This window comes from Arachis hypogaea, chromosome 3 (genome assembly GCF_003086295.3).
Source record: "Arachis hypogaea cultivar Tifrunner chromosome 3, arahy.Tifrunner.gnm2.J5K5, whole genome shotgun sequence".
Taxonomy (NCBI): Eukaryota; Viridiplantae; Streptophyta; class Magnoliopsida; order Fabales; family Fabaceae; genus Arachis; species Arachis hypogaea.
The window spans coordinates 10,557,982-10,583,807 of NC_092038.1; the positions used below are offsets into that span (position 1 = coordinate 10,557,982).

At 31.3% G+C, this 25,826-nt stretch overlaps 2 protein-coding genes and 1 pseudogene across 10 annotated transcripts; 1 reads left to right on the forward strand and 2 right to left on the reverse strand.

The window, feature by feature from the left end:
* Positions 1-8,345: 8,345 nt before the first annotated feature.
* On the forward strand, positions 8,346-10,718 carry LOC112769516 (non-functional NADPH-dependent codeinone reductase 2-like). Its single transcript, XM_025814028.3, has 5 exons — positions 8,346-8,534; positions 8,734-8,909; positions 9,194-9,437; positions 9,988-10,167; positions 10,292-10,718. Exons 1-5 carry the CDS (start codon positions 8,415-8,417, stop codon positions 10,517-10,519), a joined length of 948 nt encoding a protein of 315 aa, XP_025669813.1. The 5' UTR covers positions 8,346-8,414; the 3' UTR covers positions 10,520-10,718.
* A 410-nt stretch (positions 10,719-11,128) lies between these two features.
* On the reverse strand, positions 11,129-16,625 carry LOC112789444 (uncharacterized). Of its 9 annotated transcripts, none has more exons than XM_072232357.1 (16): positions 16,175-16,625; positions 15,929-16,012; positions 15,682-15,755; positions 15,565-15,598; positions 14,995-15,053; positions 14,606-14,720; positions 14,434-14,471; positions 14,133-14,230; positions 14,007-14,062; positions 13,546-13,819; positions 13,281-13,393; positions 12,995-13,051; positions 12,757-12,822; positions 12,458-12,532; positions 11,946-12,031; positions 11,129-11,297 (listed from the first exon to the last, which is right to left on the reverse strand). In XM_072232357.1, exons 1-15 carry the CDS (start codon positions 16,301-16,303, stop codon positions 11,969-11,971), a joined length of 1,335 nt encoding a protein of 444 aa, XP_072088458.1. In that variant the 5' UTR covers positions 16,304-16,625; the 3' UTR covers positions 11,129-11,297; positions 11,946-11,968. The 9 variants fall into 9 exon arrangements, 8 of the variants coding, with proteins under 8 accessions (XP_072088458.1, XP_025687126.1, XP_025687128.1 ...); XM_025831341.3 differs by having other exon boundaries at positions 13,281-13,405; XR_003816133.2 differs by lacking the exon at positions 11,129-11,297 and adding an exon at positions 11,324-11,648 and having other exon boundaries at positions 13,130-13,405.
* A 990-nt stretch (positions 16,626-17,615) lies between these two features.
* Positions 17,616-25,582, reverse strand: LOC112789446 (DNA-directed RNA polymerase II subunit RPB1-like; annotated as a pseudogene).
* Between the last annotated feature and the right edge of the window lie 244 nt (positions 25,583-25,826).

The window sequence follows — 25,826 nt, forward strand, 5'->3', positions numbered from 1 at the left end:
CTCATTAAGATAAGATTGCATATAATAGTAGTTAAAATTTGGAGTTTGTCTTAGAAAGATAGTTCATATTTTACCTTTTTTTCAAATTTTTTACAATAGAAATCATAATAATAAATACAAAATCATCAAAACAAAATTCAATATTAGAATTATAAACAAATTTTAAACATAGAATCATTAAAATAGAATTAAAAAATTTCTAAATCAAAACAGAATTAAAAACCATAAATCTAAATTAATACATGAATAAAATCTGAAAAAAATACGAAAAAGGAGGAGGACAACATACCTGAAGAAAGGAAGGAGGCAGTTCCAACGAAGTGGTGGGAGTACAGATAGCAAAATGGTGATGATGGTGACCAATCGGTAGAGTTGCATTATTAGGATTTTTTTTAAAATAAATTGAAAACATAATAGGAAGAAGGAGGAGATACCTGGAGGGAGGTAGGAGGTAGCTCCGGCAACACAGGGAGGAGCAGCAGCGGCGACAGCAGTGCAGCAGTGGTGGCGGCGACAACAATGGCGTGAGGTGGTGGCCGATGATAGAGCGACCAACGCAGTCTTTGAACATTGTTGATGGTGGCCGACGCTGATGGAGGGGCTGCCGGAGGTGGTTTGTGCGTGCGCGGGGGAAGTAATTCGAAAATGAGGGAGAAAAGGTTCGTGGTCTGAATTTTGGGCAAGATTATTGTCGTATTTATCGACGGATAAATCCGACGGTAATGCTTTGCGAATAACCAAAATACAGTGTTGCGCTAATTCAAATTATCGAGAGATTTATCTGCGGGTAATGATCACGTCATTTTTTCCCTCTAATTATTACCGCAAATTTACCATCGTAAAATCGAATCTAACAGTAATTTTTTATCCGATAAATTTATTACCAAATCTGTTGGTAAATTCATTGTTAATGTCCGATACTAAATTCGATAGTAAATTTAATGATATTCAACATTTTTTTATAGTGTTAATTGTCACATATAATTGTAAAAGCTAATTGTTTATATTGTATTTTTATTTTGACAAAAAGTGATGCCTATCTCATTTTGAACTGCCAGTAAGGTTAATTTCTTCAAATTTTAAATTCCCTAGAATCAAATAAATAAATAAAATAGGTGACTAACGAATCGAATCATACACAAACGAAATAGACTAAGAGATAAATATTAGACCAATCAAAAGAGAACAACAAAATAAAGAACCGAATAAATAAACAAGATGTGTTCAAGTCGAAGATGATACTCAATATCAATTGGTGATTTATATTATCAAAGCAAATACCAATAACAATGCTCTGAAGATTTTACCAATGGATATGTCAAGCAAGCTAAGAAGGGAAAATATCTACTTCACATGGCATGAAATCTTGGAAGTGCCATGCTATATTAATTGCGACGGTGCACACCGTCACAAGTACATTTATAACGTACAACTATTTAAATATCAATTTCCTTTAAGTTACTTACTTAGAGTTTATTATCGCAATTTGTATATTTCAAAATTTTAAGCCAAACCCATATTAAAATTTAGCTTTCCCCTTAGTTTTTGTAAGACTAAAGCTACTTAGATTTTAGATTTCCAATCCACATATATTGCTGGATTGGATTGTATGATCATCAGAACCAAAATAATAACATAGAACCTTCTATATTAAAAATTAAAATGAATTAAACTCTGTAAAAACTAAATTAAATTAAACTAATTAAGCTAGCTATAAACGAATTAAATAATGTGCTTATTCTCTTAGCTATGAAGGTGACACTTGGCAGAGTTTTGAGTCATCGTAACAGCTCATACACCACAGCTCATCATGGCCGTCCATAAAATTGTTTTTGCCACACCAATCGACCAATGTGGAAGAAGAGTCTGTTACATAATTTTAAAGCATATTTAATTTGCATTTTAGGAATATTTATAATTATTTGTATTTATTTATAATATTTAAAATTTATTAAATACTTTTTCTGCTTTCTTATGTTGCTTTTATTTTGACGTAAAATTTATTATTGATTTGCAAATTTTACTTTTAATTTTATAAAAGAACGTTAAATTTTAGTTTATATTTTCTCTCTTTACTAATTAAAGATTGTTTAGTAATTAATATTATCTTAAACTTATTTTAATTTTTTTAAGAATGACGTATTCAATTAAAATGAGAAATAAAAAATATTCACGCAAGTATATAGTTCATTTAATTTGAATTTATAATTAATACTGAGTGAAAAGTCCATGGGATTGACTCAGATAAGTCATTATTTAAAAGGTTGACTAAGGACAAGCATAGAGGTTTGAAAGTAAACCTGAGATTCATCAAACAACAAAATCTTTGGTCTCACATGACGTATGATTTTATTATAATCCTAAAACCTATTGTGGCGGTTTAACGTAATTGTTATTCAATTTCTTCGACTAACAAGAACACGTATACAGCTGAATAACACATATACATAAGCGTTAAAGATCTAAAAAATTTTGATTGCAGAGCTAAAATGTATATAATATATAATAATTTTTATAATAAAATATTATATACATATAAAAATTAATTATTAAATTATTTATTAATTATTATATATTTATATATAAATATATATTATTTAACTCATTTTTAATATATATTTTATATTTTAATATCAATTTTATCTTAGTAGTTATTTTAATATACATATAATATAATTATTATTATAATTATATTTTATTATTTTAAAATATAATTAATTTTAAAATATTTAATTTATAAATTAAAATACTAAAATAATAATTTAAATAATGACATATCATTTAAATTTTTATTACTTAGATTTTATATTTTAAAAGAAAATTGAGTAATTTTTTTAACAATACAGTCTAAATATTTTTCTTTATATATATATATATATATCAGTAAATAATTATTTAAAAATTTATTTTTTATATAATTAGAAGTCAATTTTTATTAATATTTATAGTTAAAAAAATTCTTTCGATTAATATCATTGTTACAAGAAAAATTAAGGCTAATATAAAAAAAAGATAAATAATACTCTTTTGAATTAAGGCTAATATAAAAAAAAAGATAAATAATACTCTTTTGAATTGATTCTTAACAAAAACACAAATTTTATTTAAATTGAGAATTGATCATTCTAATAAACATTTAATATGGAATTCTTAAATTAACTATTAAGTATCAAAAATTGAATAAAAATCTATTGTGGGTCAAATTCAATAATTTAATAAGGACAAATAAATATTATTATTATTATATACTAATAAAAAAAATTTCAAATTGTAATGGGGTGCTTATCCCCACACGAGAATGGATCATCTCCAATGGAAAAAAAATTGGATGGTGTCAAGTGTTTAATCTAACCCTTTAGTATTCTCTCTCTCATATTTATTTTTGATCCCACATATAGAATTAAAGGTGAGAGATCACACTTTAATCTCTCAAGTGTTAAAAAAATGGAGAGGATCTATTTTCGTCCCCACACTAATACATATACATCCGTCCCTGTACACAAGGACATTTAGGGGTGGCAATAGGTAGATTAGGATAGAATTTGGACCTAACCCTAATAACTCTACCTACGAGATGAATTTTTTATTAAAACTCAATCATATCCTACACGCGGATTGAGAACAATCCAACCCTAATCCTATTCGCGAGTTGATTGCGGATATCTGACTCTACTCACGGATTTTAACAAATATGCAATATTATTATATAATCTAATGAGAAGGCAAATTAAAAAATTCAATACAAACAACACAATCATCTCACAAATAACACAATCGGCCCATAAATAATATAACTATCAAATGTTCAATTTTACATAAAAATTTTTGCTTAAATTAATAACACACATAAATAAAATTATTATGAGTCCATGAGCATTTCATTTGCTGTAACAATATCATCACTAGTCTATAACTTCAGATATAACATCATCATCATTAGGGGTGACAATGAGTAGAGTAGGATTCGGACCTAATCCTAAACCTACTGGCGAGTTGAAAACAGTCCAACCCTAACTCTACCTGCGATCAACCCACGGATATCCGATCCTCCCCACGAGTTTTCACAAATATGTAATATTATTATATAACCTAATAAGTAGGCAAATTAAAAATTCAACACAAACACAATTATTCCATAAATAACATAACTATCAAATATTCAATTTTACATAAAAATATTTGCTTAAATTAATAACACAAATATAAATAAAGACTTTTTACACTAATAAAAAATCCTTGGTTCAATACTTATTTGCTGTAATAATACTATCACTAGTCTATGACTTCATATATAACATCATGATCATTATTTGCAACTTAGTTATAAATTAATGACCTTAGTTCAGTAGTAAAATTTTTTTGCACTAAATGAGGGGTTATTGATTCAACACATATCATATAATATATATAGAATACTGATTGGTCATGTAGGTAGAATGCATGTTATCACCCCCTAAAGATATCAATGTCGCTTATAACCTCTAATAACATTATATCAAGAATCAAAATAAAGCTTAATTTTTTTATTAATATATGTAAAGTCGAAATGGCAAAGTAGATTGTCCTTTTTACCCTACCATGCCAAGGCTTGTTCCATCGAGTAAAATGAATTTAAAATGTTAGCCCATTCTATTTTTATAGTAGATTGATAAGTTGATAAACTAGTCCGCTTAACGTGTTTTTTAGGTTAATAAAATTAATTAAAATTAATATAAAAATTTATAATTAAAAAAATAAATATAAATAAAAATTAATTAAATTATTTTATAATTTTATAATTATTTTTTTAATTTTTAATTTTAATAAAATTATTTAAAATAATATTCATTAATAAAAATATAAATATATATAAATAAAAAATAAAATAAATAAAATTAATAACAATAAAAATAAAAAAATATATTTAAAAATTATATAAATATTAATATTTGACGGTGCGAATAGATTTTAAATCCTAAATTTTAATCTGTTTTTTTTTTTTTTTTTGCAAATTTATCGGACCGATCCGATAATTTCAACCTGTTTTACTACTTCTATGTGAAGGATTCATATCCAATAATCTAACAATATTGTTTCATTTTGATTTGGCTTATTTTTCAATTGTATTTTCTTCATTATTATTGGTGTAAGATTATCTCTATTTCAAAGAATATATACTAATTGAAATCTCGTAAGCTGTTGATCGAAAAAACAAGTCCATAATATTTGACCCACCCGAAACGAAATATATACTCTTTTACTATATTTTTAATGCTAAATCAATTTTGTAAGTGATATGAGTTAAAGCAATAAAATAAATAAAGTCTAAATTCATAATACTAAATATAATAATAAAAAGGAAGCTATTTAGATAAAAATATTTAAAACGTTTTTTTTAAAATATTTTTTAATAATTAAAATTTAATATATATAATTGATTAAATTGGATTATTTTTGTTAAAATTAGATTAGACAAATTAATTTTAGCCAAAAAATCGGTGAAATATACTTTAAATTGGTCTAAAACATATATGGAATTTCTAAGTTTGTTTCATTTTATTTAGATTGTACTAATCATACAATTTTTATTAAGAAGCCACTCAAATAAAGACGCTTAAAATGTATTTTTTAAAGACGATTTTTAATAATTAAAATTCAATACATATAATAATCAATTAAATCATGTTATTTTTGTCAAAATTATCTCTGACAAATTGATTTAGCTAAAAAATCAGCAAACCAAACCTTGAATCGACCAAATTAATATTCTTTTTATAAAAAATTACTACAATAACTCTATTATAAAAAATGATTAAAAATATTTTTATTATATATATATATTTTAGTCATTTTTTATAATAACAATATTGCAATTATTTTTTATAAAAAAATATTAATTTAGACTAATTCAAGGTATATTTCACCGATTTTTTGGCTAAAATTAATTTATCTAATCTAATTTTAACAAAAACAATACAATTTAATCAATTATATGTATTGAATTTTAATTATTAAAAAATATTTTTAAAAAAAAGACGTTTTAAATATTTTTATCTAAATGACTTCCTTTTTATTATTATATTTAGTATTATGAATTTAGACTTTATTTAAATTCCATATATGTTTTTTTAATTAGTATAGGAAATTATATTCCATCTGTGATTATTAACTATAAATTTGTGAATATTGGTTCAAAAAAATTATTTAAAAGGATAAAACTAAAAATATATCTTATTAATTCATAGAAAGCAAAGTAATGAGCATGTAGCTAGCGTCTGAAATAGTCTTCTATATCAACTGATCGATCATTTTATTTATATTATATTATATTATATATATAATATTATATTAAATAATCAAATTAAATAATTAAACAACATACAACAAAATAATGAGTCAAGTTCATGAACTGTGGACAAGTGCATTGCATTGTTTGATTCATCTATAATCTTTACCAGACTACTTCATAATTTGACTAAGTTTCATTGCATTGTATGTCTTTCATTTAAGCATGCATATGTTGAGAATGAAGAATTTGAGAAAATAGTGCTCAGCAACAGAGAAACATATATAAATCATTATATAAAGTCAACTTGCAAGGGATATATAAATATATGAAATAAAATATTTAACTACAAAACTCTAGAGAAATATATATATATATATATATATATATATATATATATATATATATATATATATATATATATATATATATATTACGTATTCTTGCATGTTTTGTATTCTCTATTAATTAATGCTGATTATTACTTTATTAATTAGGTGAATATAAAAATTCCAAGTTTTGACAAATTTGCATGTCAAAAACTAGTTTTAATTCTTTTAAACTTATTGATTGGTTGGCCACAAAAAACTATTGAAGAAATTAAAGTTCAGTTTCATGCATCCACAGGTCACAAGCTTGAAAATGGAATTATAAATGGTTTAATTTCACCAAAAGATATATATCGAAGACTTTGGCCATTCGAAATGATAAATGTTTGAAAGTGCCAGCTCACTGACCGACTTTAACATGAAAAATGCACACGTTAGTATAGTTTAATATTTCTATATATTCTCTTTAATTAAACAAAAATGTTGTCATAAAAAATAGTATTGATTTGGTCCATATGATGATAGATATAACTAAATCTCTTAATTAAAGTATTGAAGATAAAAAAATTCAATAAAACACTTTTGTTGTTTCAAATTTTAATAATTAGAATCGACCAAATTATTATTAGTTAAATTCTTAGTAATAAGCTAAGAAGCACGGACACTTTGCTGAGTTGTCGTGTTTGCGTGTCGGACACATTTCGGACACAATACTCACCGACATTCGTCCGACACGCGGTCTGCTGTGTCCAAACTGTGTCTCAATAAAAAATAAAAAATTCTTCTCCAGACACACTTGGACACACCTAAATATCATCACGTGTCAGCGTGTCCAGTGTTATTCTTAATATATATTCTTAAAATAAATTTAGATATAGTATATATTATTAGTTATTAAAACAAAAAATATTTTAAATACTTGATATAATTAAAATAAGATATTACAAATAATTTAAAAAATTAATTTATATTTTAATATCAATAAAATATTAAAATATCATTACAATTTATCTAAAAAATACTTTATATTTTATTTGTATGCATGTCCCCGTGTCATGTAAGATTTTAAAATTTATGTGTCGGTGTCTCCCGTGTCGTGTCGTGCCCGTGTCCGTGTCAGTATCCGTACATTATAGGTAATAAGCATCTGACTCAACCTTAAATATTTTGTATTATTCAAAAAATAATGTTATATTTTCTGTTAATTAAATAATTTTTTTTGTTTATTATATTTTATATCAATAGTTTAAATTTAGAATATTTTATTTTTATTTTTCTATTTTTATTTTAATTAGTAAATTAATTTTCAAAAAAAGTTGTACTCATTTATTTTTCGAAACGTATTAGCATATGTAATAAGATCTAGATACCGATAATTTTATAACAAAAGAAAATAAGAAATATAGTGTGGCATTGACTTGTTCTAAGGAATTGATGGCCGAAAACTATCTGCTTTTGGATGATGGATTGGGGCAAATAAATAAAATCCCAAGAGACAGGGAAGATCCGATCCTTTGATTTGCATTCCTTCAATAATTGATTTTAACACTCTTCCACGTCTACTATATATTATAATTATCAGGCATGATCATCATTATTAATCTATATATATGAGCTGACATATAGAAAAAAAACTAGTAATAATTTAATTTAAGTCTAACCTCTAAACAACCTTAAAGTTAATATATGTTTTGACTTGACTTGTAGAATATCTATATATACCCAATATTAGACACACATTTAGCAGTGTGCGAAAAAAGCTAGCAATAGAATCACAAACACAGAGACAAAAAAAAAAAGGAAAAGAAAATAGAGACAAAATGAGGAAGAGTCATGTGCGTTTGAACTGTGGCATTACAATGCCTCTTATTGGACTTGGCACTTATTCTTTCCCAAATGATAGGAACATAACTGAACTTGCCATCCACAATGCTCTTCAGGTACCAACATTCATGCTTATTATTATTATACGTTTTACATGATCGTGTAATTACATATATTCTTTTAGATGATTATTTACGTGGTCAATGAGTTATTTTTATATTATTACGTAATTTTATTATTTTGATATTGGATGAATATCTTTTTAATTTATGTAGCTGAGCAAATAAAGGGTCTTAATGTTTATGTTTTGTGCAGATTGGTTATAGGCATTTTGATACAGCAAAGATATATGGTTCTGAGCCAGCAGTGGGAAAGGCATTGAATGATGCAATGTTTGATGGAGTTGTAGAAAGAGAGGATATTTTCTTGACATCAAAACTATGGGGGAGTGATCACCATGATCCTGTTTCTGCATTGAAAAGAACTCTACAGTAAGCACAATAATCATGAACATCCCTTAAAAAGAAAAAATACTGAAAGTGAAAAAAATAAAAAGAAAATATCTTACCCCTTTTATTTTTCTCTTTTCTTTTCTAAAGCAATGGAAAATCAATAATAGCAAATAATGTAAAGTGCATGTGGTGTTATCATTATCAAAGCAAAACACAATATTGGAATTAGTACATGTCAATCCCCATATGAAAGAAAATATGTGACAGAATCATCTTAATTAGTTAACTAATTGTGAAGAATGGTGTTGGAATTAATTGTATAGGAACTTGGGAATGGAATATCTGGACATGTACCTGGTGCATTGGCCTATAAAGTTGAAGCCATGGGTAAACTATCCAGTGCCTAATGAAGACGACTTTGAAAACTTGGACTTTGAAGTCACATGGGCAGGAATGGAGAAATGCCTTCAAATGGGGCTGTGCAGATCCATTGGGGTTAGCAATTTCTCTTCCAAGAAGATTCATTGGCTCTTAGATTTTGCTTCCACACCTCCAGCTGTTAATCAGGTACATATATATATAAATAAATAAACCAATATTTGCATTACTTTTTCTACACATTTTCTTTGTATATTTTTATTTTAGGGTATAAAAGACAAATATTTTTATCTTCTTTTACTTCTTATCAATCATTTTTAATATCATAAAAAGTGTATAAAAGAAATATATTTTTTGAATAAATATACACATCAAATATCTTAAATTATCTATAGATTTTTTCCGAGGTAATAATATAACGTGTCTTATTAATTTAAATGTATGTTTATTATTTTAGATAAATTACTATATGAATTCATTTATCGTTTAATTACTAGATAAAATAAGTATGGGTTTAATTTTGATGCGCGTACAATATTTTACACAGTCGTGCAAATACATTTGTTCTTTTGGATAATTTATTCACGTTGTTGATGTAAAAAGTAGTTATTTTTGCTAATATGATATTCGTAATTAAATGCGCATATAAAATTATTTTACACTAACAATGCATCAAAATTAAATTTAATAAGTATAATGAATATTTTTATAAATTAATTAAATTTGTGTTGGTATCTAGGTGGAAATGCATCCGATGTGGAGGCAAGAGAAGCTGAGAGAGACATGTGGGGACCACAAGATCCATGTAAGTGCCTATTCACCACTGGGTGGGCCAGGGAATGCATGGGGATCCACTGCTGTTGTTCATAATCCCATCATCCAATCAATTGCCTTCAAACACAAGGCAACTCCTGCACAGGTGAAATAAAATAATAAAAATCCAAACTTTGTTTTAAAAATTATATTTTTATATTCATGATGTTCAATTATTAGTGTTACCTGAAATAATTGAATGTATATTTCTTCATTATGGTTTTTTAAAGGTTGCATTGCAATGGGGACTGTCAAGGGGGTCAAGTGTGATTGTGAAGAGCTTCAATGAAGAAAGAATGAAGGAAAACATGGCATCATTTGATCTGAAATTGAGTGAGGAAGACATATTGGAGATTCAGAAATTGGAGCAAATGAAGATTATGAGAGGGGAATTTCTTGTTAATGAAACCACAAGTCCCTACAAAACAATTGGAGACCTTTGGGATGATGAAATTTGAAAGATTTTTTTTTTCTTGTACAACAATTAGTTTTATTTTTACAAGTACATTTATTCTGTGTATATTTAACTTGTGTTATTGTTCAATAGCTGTATTTCTTTTTCTTCCTCAACAACTATCAATATCCTTCAGAGTTTCTGCAAGTCCGATTATTGAATAATACTCAAAATGAAACTTAAAACAGAAAAATTATCAATCATTTTCCTTTAGTTTTCCAAAAATTATTGAATAATACTCAAAATGAAACCCAACTACAAAGAACATTTAGTTTTCTAAAAATATTCTATAAATACAAAAAATTAATCTCGTGTGTCTGTGTATATTTATATATACATATTTTTAATAAAATAATCAACTATCAAAATAATCAAATCTATTATACCAACATAATCAAACATTTCTACAATAGTATAATCATTTTTTTATTTACACCAAATACATATCTAAATAAAGTAACTGTTTTTTGTATCTACGTAACACCGTCGTTATCTTCCGATAATTACAATCAACATTTCTCTAAGATTAATGTTAACTACCAGATCATGTATTATGATGTGCAATCGCCAACTTGGTGGAAAAGAATAATCCAAAACCACTGAGTACAAGATATTTACAACGAAAATAATCTTTTAAGATCATGCACACTTTCTTGAAAGGGAAGTTTTATTCCAATTGATTGAACCAAACATTTCTAGTTAGCCTCTGGTGAACTAATACATAATATTTAGAGGAATGTTACTGTTCAAGGATCTCCTCAGAAGCAATGAAGATACCAATCCTAGAGCAGAAAAGAAAAAGAAGAGATTTTTCAATCAGTGGAACGGTTATACTGAACTTTATTGTATTCTTGCAATAATAAGAGATTGCTTCAACATGATATATCATGATACAATAACTGTGCAATTGCTCTCAGCATCAAATGTTGAGAAAACAATAAACATTGATGTAACAATTACAGCTTCTATGAAGGCCTATTGTATTGCCTTCTCTTTCCAAGCCATGATGATATCATGATTGGGATATCATTTTCATACGTTGCGAAAAAGCAGCCACCAATCATTTGAGAAGATAGCATTTGGACAGATTCAGGAATCCACTTACAACCTCAAGTTAAACATGCAAACCATCGCTGCACGAAGATAATAATTGATAAACGGAAATACACTTTTTCCAAAATGTTTAATTTTTTTTCTTTTTTTTTTGGGTTTTTTTTTTTTTTTGGGGGGGGGTGTTATCATAGGAGAATACCCTTCAATAACCTTGTGATGAAGAAGTCAACAGCGTGTGAGATTGAAAGCACATGGCTAACTAAACCTGAACCATTAACTTGTTGGCCAGTGACTTTCAAAGTACATTTGTAAATTTATAGATAAAATATATATATATATATATAATGCTTAAAGGAAGTTAATATTTAATATCATACCTGTCAGAATTGGATAATTACAACTATTCTGCACCAGCTTGCGCAACATGTTCATTTGATCCTAATGAAGTACCTTGCTCAATGCACTGGAAGACATCAAATTATAAGACCTTACTGATGAAAAGGAAAACGAGTAATTTATGATGTCAAGGAAATGCTTTCAGAAACTTTTGAAATATCAGCGACTAACTTGTGCAATGTCGAAGAGAGACAAAATTTACTAAGCAAAGATAAAATGCAGCATATTTTCAGTAGAATAAGAGCAGTGACATTCAGGCCAGTTTTCGATCTTTCCTTGCTATCATTTTCAAAAAATAACTATGATACATTTTTCCAGAAAAAAAAATGTCTGATTGTTTTCATTGTTTCATCCTGCTCTTTAACATTTGGATTAACAAAGATGTCATATATTCCTCTCTCTGCATCACTTGTAAACCTTCTTTCATCAAGCATTGATCAGAATTGATAAACACAAAAATATGCAAGCAAATATTTACGATCAAATTATATACCTGAAGAAGGTGATTATGGAGCCAATCCAATGTTTGAGGAAATGTTGTTGCTGATACATTCACTACAGTCAACCCCTGAAACAGAAAACATCTTACAAGCATTCATAGCATATAATAAATAAAATTAGACGGTTAAAAGTTTTATATACTGCAACCAGTGAATCTGCTTTCCTATCAACTTCATATTAACTAGTTAATGAATTGGAGCAATTTGCTATATATAGATCATAGAAACTGCAATGGCCATGGAAATCAATAAAATAAATAACATCGCAAAAAATGTAAAGTATTAGACATACTTGTGAAGTGAAAGAGCACAGGTAATCTTGTATGGTTTTCAAATTTGCTATAAGCTTATCTTTATCCTGTAAATTGAACAACAAAATTCAGAAACCAGCTCTGATAGATAAAAATCCAATTGAACAGATGTAGGTTGCTCTTATGGTTCTTTTTCCAAGGAAAAATATGGTTGGTTAACCACCTTCGCCTCAAGAGTGCCAAGTGTATATATCTGGGTTCTTTCAAAAGTTAGAGTACCTTGTCTGGGCATTTCTCGGTAAATGTGCGAGAGCAGATCCACTCCTCAAGTAATGCCTGAAAATATGGTAAGAAGTCTCACTACATTATTTCATGCGATTTATACGACTAAACAATGGAATATGATGAAAATACCTTCCCACCATGCGTGACTGGAACATAGAAATACATGCAGGTCAACTCTTTGACTAAAAAATCCCAAAGTTATACATACTACAAACTAAGAAAATAACCAATTATGAGGATAATTGTTACTTTCATAAAAGTTATGGACAATGAGACAAACCTTATGATCAAATTCAGCCATCTTCAGAACAATAGGCACAATTATTGGCTTAGGACCTGACTTTTTAGTAACAATTTTTTTGTCTGCCTCTATTTCTTTGAGAGAAGCAGCACCTGCATGAGAAACTTGGTAGACATATAATTTGCCACTTTAGTATTCAAGTGAAACACAATGCCTACTCATGCAAATATTATAACTTCCTCAATGCATGTGACTCCAAGAGGAACTAAACAGCTTCAAAGTATTGCAAATAATAAAGACCAACCTTCATGCCCAGATGTGCTTCCAGCTAGATTAATGGATGCGACATTATTTGATACTGCATCAACTTGGTCCATAGATATTCCTTCAGTTGAACTCAGAGTCCTGGAACCACCATGATTCTCATCATGACTACCTTCATTAGTATTTTCTGTTTGAACCGTAGCACTATCGTCTGGTGCCGCAGATGTTGAATTCATCCCTTTATTTTCAGCTTGTACAGCAGCAGGTGATTTCTCATCGTCTACTAAATAAATGCTAGGGTCCAAATGAATTCCCTTTCATCATCAAAATAAAAACAAAGAAAATGAGCTCACAACAAGTCCATAGGAGAAACATTTATTACTTCACAGTAAACTTGAAAAGCTGTATATCAATAAAATATACATTGACCAGTATAAAAACTTCAATTATCTAATACAGCATATACAGGGAAACATCCCCAAAATACATATCCATACATACCTCAATTATAATTGGCTTTCCATCCTTCATTGCCTTTTTCAAATCACCAGCCAAACCTAAAATAAGTTTGAAAGATAAGAATTTAAAAAATGTACGAGATCTCAAGCTACAAAGAACTGAGAAAACCTTTGCGAACAACTCTGCATTCTCTGCAAAATTCAGTTATTAACTCCTCCGATGAATTAAAGTCTCGCGTCCATACAGGAGTTGACGCCAATGGTGCACTATCAAACATAAGAAAATAATCATTCAGATAAGATATACAAATTTATAGGGTTTAGGTCCTCTTTGATGTTAACTTGATTACTCTTAGCCAGGTCTCTTATGATACCATTATGAACAAATACTAGGTTTGACTAACAGGAGCTTAAAATCAATGCTAAATACTAGTCAGCTTCAGAATGAAACAAAGAAATTCAGGACATACTCTGTTGATGTGCGCAACAATTCGTAAACCATATCTGTCTATTAGAGTCAACAACAAAAGGAATGTCAAAATCAGTTGTATATAATTCCAGTCAGCTACCATCAATTGAAAGCCTAAAACTGTCCTTATTTTATATGACAGGAAGATTCAGGGTTATAGACACGATTGCTACCTGCAACACATTTGGTAAATTTAGCCTCTGCGCAAGCTGGGTGGCGATAGTAGACTTCCCAACACAAGCAGTTCCACAAACAAGGATTACCAATGGAACTCTTTGATGATGAAACCTTAAAGGATGATAAAAAGCAGAAATATGGTTCATTATTACTAGAACTATAAAATATCACCCTCAAGAGTCTTCTCTTTTGTTTTTTTTTTACATATCTTTTAAAAGCATTATCAAGTAAATTTTCTTCCACACACACACATACGATGAAACAGATATGATGTACATTCAGCACATAGTAGGAATCAACAAACAATCAAAAGAAGCTATGATATTAACACAGATACATGTTGTAGAAACAAAAGTTATCTCCAACAGAAAGATTGCATACTAACCTTGTCATCATCTTATAACGATTAATGTACTCTTCTCCATATCCCCGCCTCTCCATTAGCTGCACAACCAGATCTCTGTTAGAAAATTTCTATTGATTAAATTACTACCATCATTTGGAAAAGCCAAGGACATCCAGCTATGATAACTTTATCCTAAATATAATGGAATTTGACTTCCTACTATTAAGAGACATGTAGTAAATAAACTTAGGTCCCATGTAATTATATTATGAATTTAAAACCATCTAGTAATAATAATAATAATTAATATTGACATTAAAATAATTTACTTAAATCCAAAAAGACCTATCCAAAGAATCAATCAACCATATTATCTTTATGCACTAATTTTCGGTACGTAATACAACTCGAAATAAAAATATCCAACAGGCATGCACGACATATGACTGTGACTCCGTGAATATATGTATAAGATTTTGCTCCTGGAGTAATACTTTCCCATAAAATTTTAATTTTGGCCATGAGTTCAAACAGTAAAAGGAAATACATTACAAGTCAAGAAATACGGGATGTACAGGATGGAGAAATGAAACCATAGATTTGGCATACCTTGAATAAGTTGACCTCCAAATCGGACTGAGAGCTGCAGAATGGAAAGAAAATTTTAACCAGCTATACTAGAACTCAGCAGGAAACTAGAAATGGAAGAGAAGCCGAATAACATACACATCTAGAAGGCTATTGTCAATGAGCAGCTTCTTCAGTTCAAGAGCAATTTTAATAGCTACATGATTCGGAATCTGCAACCAACAAGCAAATCACAAATGATACTAACCAAATCGAATCCACATTGCAGCATTAAATCCAGTCTATAAGGGCAAGCACAACACTTTTCAACACAATCCAATCTCAGTCCTATCCATCTAAAGTAACTCATAAGCAGAATGAACAATTGAAGAGTGGATTTTCATACCTTGGTTACAGTTAGCATCCTACTGAGCAAAAATCTGGACAGAACATAGTAGTGATCCGCATTATCACCCAACCACACCTTCACCTATAGGCATAAAACACAAGGGAATCGATATTCGCACTATTGAAAGCAAATAAACCAATTGAAACTGAACGGAAAATAGATTCCAAAATGATTGATTATGTGCATTCATGCAATGAAGAAAAGTTTCGATATCTATATTGAAATTGAGGTTTCGAAACGGACCTTAACGAAATCGTACTTGGAAGAAGCATTGCGGGAAGAGAATTTGTTTTTGGAGGAGAAGCTTTGCTTTTCGTCGCTTTCTTCGCCGCTGGCGGGGCTCGAAGGCATGGGTTCTTTCTCCTTCCTCATCGATTATGATTATTGATTGGCTTCTGTAACTGTAACTGTAACAGTAACTGTTGAAAATTGAAATGCCTCTTATCTTCTTCTTCGTTCGCGCTTTTTCTCAATGCCTCTGAATTCTAAAACGCTGCTTCTAGATTTACATCCAAACTAGATTTTCAGGTAACCCTTTCTTTCTTAATCTTTCTTTTCAGGGGAACAAAAAGATTCCTTTTTCAGTTGTAAAATATTTATTTATTTATTTAGTCCATGGAAAATTTATAAACATCGATCATTATGAAATACAAAGATTATATTAAAACTACAAATTAAATCTCCGTCATTATTCTTTTATTTTTTGCTGGCGCAATTTATTTATTTATCTTTTATTTTGCTCCAAATTTTCATGTTAACTGAGATCAACTTTTCATTTTACTATTGAATGATTTTGTTATTAACTTATTATGATCATGTTTCTTTCTTTACCCCAAAAAATAAAAAATAAAATAAAACTAAGATGATCCAGTTGGGGCATCAAAATCATGGCAAGTTCTACTATGGGAAGAGCATAATGTGGTTCCTTAAGGATCTGGGAGGTTCTGTTAAATAAAGAAGTTGTTTGGGATTAATTCAAAATTTCTTTTTAACCAAATAATTTTAAAAATAAACTGAACATGAATAATACTTCTATAAAATAAAAGTATTTAACTATAAAAATTTCACTAAAATTAAAATTACTATGTTTACAATAACTTATTATTATTATTATTATTATTATTATTATTATTATTATTATTATTATTATTATTATTATTATTATTATTATTACGTAATAGTAAATTTTTTTTAACTATTTCAAAAAATAATTTAATTTAAACAGGTTACATTCATTTATTTTTGCAACAAAAAAAATTCGATTTATCAAATAAAAAAGATTTAACATTTTTTGTTATATAACAAGTATATAAATTGTTAATTTTTTTAAAGGTTATACAACATAGTTTATGAAAAATATAGTACACAATGTTCTCGTACAAAATTTTTTAGTAACATTTTATATTATTTCTAAATAATAAATTTCAGTATTTTGTATAAATAAATATATATATACTGATTATTTATTATTATAGTAGACACTTTGCTTGGGAGTTTTTTTTTTCCTTCTTGTGAGTTTTAATTCATAAACTATTAACGTAACCATTTTTTTTTAACTTATGTCCAATATTAATTTTATATATAGAGCTGAAATTGTTAGTTCTTTATGCGGATGTCTATCAAAAGTTCAAGTTGTAAAAAGTTCAGAAACCTAACTCTTTCTTAATTTGTATCCAAATAAAAATTCTTTCATTAATGATTTAGACCTTTTTGTAATTATTATAAATTTTGAGTAAAAACATAAATTTACAAACTAACTTATAAGATTGAATTACAACCACACATTTAGAATCATTTCAAAAAGTCCTTTAAAGACCATTTTATACTTTGTCCATCATAGCCAAATCCAAATTGATCTTGTCCTTGAAGCCTCAAGTTGTGCTGAGCTATGCACACCAGTCTTAGATACTTTCCACTGAAAGATTCGATTCAGAATTGAATTCAGTAGTCACACATGCTACTATAACCACAATACAAATAGGTAACTTTTCTACGAGTTTAAAACAAACAAGGGGAAAACCAAAAGGCAGAGAAAGAAAACCTGAGCAAATGCATATATCACTCACTATTGTTACAACCATAAATCCCAAGGGAAGTTAAAGTGCAAGAATACCAAATCAAAACCTTCTTTCTTTTTCCCTTGAATTCTTATACTAGCAACAATAAATATCCTCCAATTTTCCAAAAATCTGGCCATTATTGTGTTTGGAAAATATTTTAGAAAAATAGGATCACTAATGAGAGTACAAACGCTTTATGTTAAGAAGCTATAAATTTGATATTATAGTAATTTTTTTATTCATAAAATTTGTTTAAAAAATATCTTTAAATATTATTTTAGCATAAAGTAATTTTACATTTAAAATAATAACACCTCTTGTACTATTTTTTTCTTTGAAAAAAAATAAGGGACTATTTAAAGATCTCTTGATTTTGAAATGCACATTTGTTAAATCATAGGAGCAAAATAGAATCAAGTGAATATTGAATCACCTTATATACCTAGTGAAGATTTTCATAATTATGTTTACTGTCAAATACTCCATCCAATAAAGATAGAAATCATGACAGAGATCAATTTTCTTCAGGTGCGAGTTTACCTCAGAGAGTTGTATTATCATCCTCATCCTTGGCACTTGTCTATGGAGTGTATTGGCTGGTTGATGCCGGTGAGTAACCAGGTCGACTTGGCGAGTATTCCATTGAAGCACTACAAATGATGAAATAGAATGGCAAAATTAATAGACATGCCCAGATAGTTGGCAACTAAAATAATGATATCTATAGATGCATACCTGAACTGTGGAGAAGTTAGGCTGAAATCCAGACTTGTAAAATGCAAAAAAGTGAATTAGTCAAACAAAAGAGAACCTCTTGCAATTTTAGCAACACATAAGAAAGAAAGAAAGAAAGAAAGAAAGAGAACATTTGTACTGTTGTTCTTAACTTACCTGCTTGGACTAAATGTTGGGCTGAATGGAGAATAAGATGGTGATGTGGGGCTACAAAATAATATGGCATATAGTTACTTGGAGTGAAGAACTGTAACAAAACAAGTGTGCAGTTGAGAACCAAAGTCACTAGACTATTTTCAACTACCCAAAAAGCTAATATTGAGAACCAAGGTTAAGGCTCATCCTCATTTTAAAAGTGTTAGCAAGTTCCATTTCTGCATCCATTAGCAAAGTTCAAGAATCAAAAGAATCCAAAGAATGACTCACCTATAGTATGGTGATGTGGGACTATACTCTGCAGATAACGGACTGTGATAAGGGGAAGTAGGACTATAGCTTGGTGATGTAGGGCTGTACCCAGGAGAGGAGGGGCTATATGCAGGTGATATAGGATTATAGCTTGGTGATGTAGGGCTGTACCCAGGAGAGAAGGGGCTATATGCAGGTGATATAGGACTATATGTTGGAGACACCGGGCTGCAAAAGATAATAGTTTCCGAGTCAAATCCAAAGTTTTTTTATGAAAATAAAGTTTTCAGGATATCAATCCAGTTTGGTTGCAAGTTCCATTTATCATATAGATTTCCAGAAACCAATACTAAAAGAATTCAAAGAATGACTCACCTGTAAGTTGGGGAAAGAGGGCTATAACTTGGTGACACAGGGCTATATCCAGGATCAGTGGGAGTGTACTTAGGTGAAACTGGATCATAAGCAGGTGAAGATATACTGTAGTCACTTCGATATGCGCAGTAACCACAGGCCATTCCATAAGGTGAAAAAACTGCATTATTAATTGGTGATGGGCGCAGATTTGGACTGGACAAATGAGTTGGTGACATCAAGCCATCAAGATAGGGAGTTGACATGGAGAAATGAGCAGGTGTCATGCCAAAGTCAAGACCATCCATATAACCAGGTAGCTGGAGATCAAATGCATTCTTAATCATCTCATCATTAAGATACAGAGAGCATTGTCCAGTGCCAAGGGGCGCAAGCTGGCCTAACATGATGTTTTCGCTGACACCCCTTAAGTGATCAGCCTCAGCATATGCTGCAGCATCAAGGAGAATATCAACAGTCTCTTCAAATGAGCATCTCATCATTGGACCGGTATCATTTCGGTTAATACCATGGCGCGTAATTGACATCAAATGGCCACGATAAGTCATAGTATCACAAAGAACAGCGAGATGCCTGTAATTGACATAAGATCCATCAAAAGAGATGACAGCACGCAATTCATTCAGAAGAGCCCGCCGAACTGCCTCAATTCCAAGGACTTCAATAATTTCAATAAGGTGGTTGCTTATGGTCCTTGTTGCATCAACTTGCTCATGGCACATTGCAGCTAAAAGGTTGACACCTTCAGTTTCAAGCATCCATTCCTTATGAGTCTGAAAACCTTCATTGTCATCAAATTTTGGAACGTCAATACTTTTTATAAAAACTTTGCTGATGCCAGAGATGCCACGTAATGTCATCTCAGTAAGCATGTTGCTTTCTATTCTCTTTAAGAAAACATCATCAGCAGAATCATCCTGAATCTCTCCCCGGTGGGCTTCATCATTCATGATTCGGATACGAAGTATGAGCTTTTCAGCATTGTCATCATTGAAAATACATTTCAAATCATCATCAAACACATGTTTTATCTCCTCAGCGATGTCAGCCATGCTCAACTTCTTATCCACCATCATCTCTCGGTTCAATTCTATGCGAAGCAACCAAGGTGACATTCTTTCAAGAGCAACTTCTTCATCAGGCATTTCATTGTACAACTTCACAAAATCAACATCTTCTTCAATTACAGTATACAATGGGTCTGGATCATACCACACCTCTGTAGCTTGTGTCACTCTCCTAAGTGTAGTAAGCTCTAAATCACACTGCACACGTTTGGCCTCCTCTGAAGTCCTACTAACCTCAGGTTTCAAATACACAGACAAGGAAGGTGTTTTGATTCTCTTGGCCACATTTATAATTTCTGTTAACCTGGGAACACCAAGTGTAACATTCTTAGCACTTACACCAGCATAGTGGAATGTGTTGAGAGTCATTTGAGTAGCCGGCTCCCCAATAGATTGTGCCGCCACACAACCAATCATTTCCCCCGCAGTTACTAGTGACTGCTGGAATCTTGATTCTATCTCTCCCACTAACCATTCAAACGCTTCGCGGGAAAGCTTATATTCCTGCAAGACCCTTTTACTGGAAAGAGTGCTGCGAAGAAGGATACTGAACAGGAGAGTAGCATTCTTCTGAGCTTCTTGACTAAGGAGATCATCACCAGGAACAACTTTAAGTCTCTCCTGTAGCTTATCAACAGCTTCTACAATTTCAATCGGGTCCATATCAGAAGGCATTCGAAAGTCGATCTTAAATGTCTTCTGAGCATTCCTGATAAGCCTCTTAAGGTTAACAGGCAGTGGAAGAGAACTAGCACCAGTAGTGGCAATCTCAGTTGCAAGCAGATGTCTATCATGTTCAAGCATTTCAACTTCAGCCTCAAGTACATTACGAAGCTCTATGCTGGATTTCAAGTCTTTAATAGGCCCTTCAAGCATGTAACTAGGATTCCAGTTCTCCTTATCAAACTCATACTTAAAGGTCCTATCAAAGTCTGACTTTTTCATTTTCAGGGAATCAAGATTCTGTGTTTCAATCCAAACAGCATCCATACCATCTTCTCCATAGAGAAATTGTATGACATCTCCTACGGAGTTCCTAACAGTTCCATCGTATTTGACCATAATATCCTCCATAGCCTTCACAAGCCGCCTTTGGATGTATCCAGTTTCAGAGGTCTTCACTGCAGTATCAATAATACCTTCCCTACCTCCCATGGCGTGGAAAAAGAACTCTTGTGGGGTCAGCCCTCGAAGATACGAGTTCTCCACAAAGCCTCGGCTTTCAGGCCCATAATCATCTTTTGTAAAGTGTGGCAGTGTCCTATCTATGAACCCAAATGGAATTCGCTTGCCTTCAACATTCTGTTGACCAAGACAAGCAGTCATCTGAGATATGTTGATAAAACTTCCTTTGGAACCAGCTGTCACCATTGCTTTCAGATTATTGCTCTCAGATAAACTTGTCTGCGCTTTTTTCCCGGCATCATTACGAGCTTCATTCAGCACCTAAGATTGACAATAACATGAAACATCATATTCAAACAAATGCAGAATTCAGTAATAGATCAAAGTGACCTGCAATATAATTGAATCACCTCATTCACTTTCTTCTCAAATGTGTCCATCATTGTCTGACCGGGTTCAGACTCCAACTTCTTTTCTTGAGCATCCCTGAATAGTTTTTTCACTTTCTCCTTTGCCTCTGAAATAGTCTGGTTAATAACCTCCATAGTCGAAGCGTCCGCAATCGAATCACCAATTCCAATGCTAAAAGAATTCTGCAGAAGCCAGTAGTTTACAAGCCACTGAGTGTGACCAAGAAATTTACGAGCTGCATCGGGGCCAGCGTCTTCCCTGTATTCAAGCCAACATTAGTGAGGGTGTGCAAAGAAGAAAATAACTGAATTTAACAGTTTCCAAAGCCACCAAGTTTACCAAGATCAATTCAACCCTTTGCAAAGAAGTTGTAAAGATGAATGGAACATTAACATTTTATATAGTGATGTTGCATACCAAATGACATGAATGAGACTTCCAGTAGATGCTCCAAGTGTCTTTTTGCAAAGAGTTCCGGTAAGTAGTTCCCCTTTTTCAATTCTGACCATAGTATCCCCTGGAGTTATTGATGATCCTCCTTCGTTATCATCATGCCAGCTAGAATACCTAGTTAAATTTATTTGCTTGGGAATAATAAGATTGAAAACTTGTTTCCCAGTCCACAATGGTTCTGGCTTCAATATTGCTGGTGTAGGAACATTCCCGTCGAAATCTTCCCACCACATTAGAATGTTCATAAATACATCCTTTAAAAAAGAAAAAGGAAAACAAAAAATTCATTAATCTGAATAGCTTGTACATGAACTTTTTCATATATCAAGTAACTGCAGCAATATATAAAAATTCGGTGAATAATACCTTTGTGATGAAGGTATCTCTCTTGGTGATTTTTCTGCATCCTAATAGTGTGTCTTGAACAATATCCATTACTGGTCTGTTTGATTGAGGAGACACAATGCATTTAGGCACCATCATGAGCTCCAACACCTCTGCTCTGGTTTCAAATGACTGAGGAACATGCATGTTCATTTCATCCCCATCAAAATCAGCATTATAAGGCTTAGTTACCGACAAATTAAGCCGAAACGTAGAATAAGGCATGATTTTGATTCTGTGCCCCATAATGGACATTTTATGAAGACTAGGCTGACGATTGAAGAGAACTAAGTCTCCGTCCATCAAATGGCGCTCCACCTAAAATCACAACAATTGAAACTATTAGCAGACATCAAGAGGAAACCTTTTTAAAATAAGAAGAGAAATTGTTATCATCTAAAACACAATGCCTTGTATCCTATCTCCAAATGGGGATGGCAACTTTTCTTCAAATATCTGAGATCAAGCCTTTGCCCATCATCACGAATGATGTACTTGGCACCAGTTTTCCCAGGTGGGGGATTGGGTCCATACTCTACAAGCTCCTTCAACCTGTTTTTCACATTTTTTTGTAAATTAAAATTCTTTGTTTGGTTAATAATTATACAAAATGTTTTAAAAGCCAAGCAAGTAGAAAACCATATCCAAAGGACAACCTTTCAATATTATATGGAGTTACAGTCTCAGGGTATGTAAGGTTCAAAGCAATACTCCATGGCACTCCGAGTTCATCAATGTTAATGTTCGGGTCTGGTGTAATAACCGTTCGAGCAGAAAAATCAACTCTTTTCCCCATCAAATTTCCTCTAATCCGACCTTCTTTGGCTTTAAGCCTGCTACAAATTGATTTGATAGGCCTTCCTGTTCTTTGAGTAGCCTATGAAAATTTTATCAAAATTCCAAATTCAATGGTTATAAAGGAAATGCAGATCATATCAGTAGTAAACTGCGGCATATGAACACAATCATACTCTTGGCAGTCCCGGCAACTCGTTATCAAAATATGTGGTTATATGGAACTGCAACAACTTAGAAAACTCTGAAACAATATGCTGAGGTGATCCATTTTTCTCTTGTCTCTTCAAATTTTCATTGTGCTTGATGATTGTGGCTAACTGATGAGTCAAGTCATCCTACATGCACCAACAATAACATAATCTAGGTAAGATAAAGATGAAAATGTTATCACTCATCACTATCATTGGTAAAGGATTAATTAAATTTAAAGAGCTTAGAAAACTTGTACAGCAAGTAAAGACAGTGCAAGAGAAGAGAACACTTTCCTCACACCTACAGGATGAGTGCATCATAACAGAAGGTCTCACTGGTGGAGGAGGAATTGGAAGAACTTGCAAGATCATCCAATCAGGACGGGCAAACTGCGGATTCAAGCCCAACAATTCGCAGTCCCCGTCGCTTATCCTTTTTAGAACACCAAGAACCTTCAATTGATTCAACATGTCTATTTATTATTTACTATTTAGCAACAAACATAGAAGTCAACATAATAATATAAATTCCAAACTCGGATCAAATATCAATTATTACTCTTTCTGCAGAAAGAATCTGTTTCCTTTCTTCAGGTTCAGGAAGCTGTTCATGGTCATTGTTTTTGTTCCTCAGAGCCTTATACTCAGCAATCATGTTCATACCGTCAATAGTAATCTTGGGCTGCAAGGCACCGCAGCCAATTCGAACCAGCTCCTCAGAATCTTCACCACCTTGACACTTGCTTATGTTTTTGCAAGCATCCAAGATCCTCTTCAGCCTGTTTTTAGGGTTCCCAATCTTCAAAGCTTGTTCAAACTTCTTATCCTGCTCCAAAACCATAGTCAACTTAAAAAGAGACTACTAAACAAGAATTCAGATAAAATTCAAATTGAACAAAAGCAACTAAGCTCCTTCCTCCTATTAACTCAATGCATGGTTCTCAAAACATTTGAAATCGGACCTCACGCGCCAAAATTTTGGAGCAGTTGAAGCAAACACAACGCATGACGGTGAGCACCGTCTTCAAGAAACCAACGTGAAACATTGGCTTAGCGAGCTCCAAGTGACCGAAATGCCCCGGGCACTCAGCCATATCAGCCGTACACGTGGCACACCGGATCTTCCTATCAACGGTTCCAAGGCGAGGGTCGCTCAACCCTCCGACCTTTGGCTTCCCCTTTTCCGAGCTCTCCCCGTGCTCGATTTCCACCACAGAGTTTCTCCTCTGCACACGCACACACACACAATCACAATCACAATCACAATCACAATCATTGTGGTTTCTTCAAGTTCGAGGGTTTTGAAATATTTGAAGTTGGAAAACATTACGATTTCATCGGGGCTGAGAATTCCGAACTGAACCGTACGGACATTTGCAGTTTCCGCCGGCGAATAAGGAAACCTAATATCCATGTCAACCAGAACGGTGACGGAAAAGAAGATGCAGTTATTATTTGTTTATTCTTTATAATATAGAATTGATTTTTCCTTCGAAAAAATTTATGTGTCAATGTTATTTTTAAGTTTGATCAATAGTTCTTGTCTTCTTTTCTGTTCTATCTTTCAATTTTGGTCTTCAGGCTCGGAAAATATCAAAAACCCTGGCAGAGGCGAGAGGAAAGAGTTATCTTTTCTCGCGTTGCATAAATGACAATGAGAGCGAAATAGAAAAACAATACCCTATCATGGTATATTTATAGGCGCGGACGGGGAGGAGAATGTAGGGTATCTAACTAGTCCGGCCCACAAGTCCACACCCTTTTAATAAAAAAATTTTCAAGAAAAAAATATTATAAAATTAGACACTAATTTTTTTTTCAAGAAAAAAATATTTTCACTTCGAAAAATTATATTTGTTTTCTCTCAAATTTACCAAAAGTGATAGGA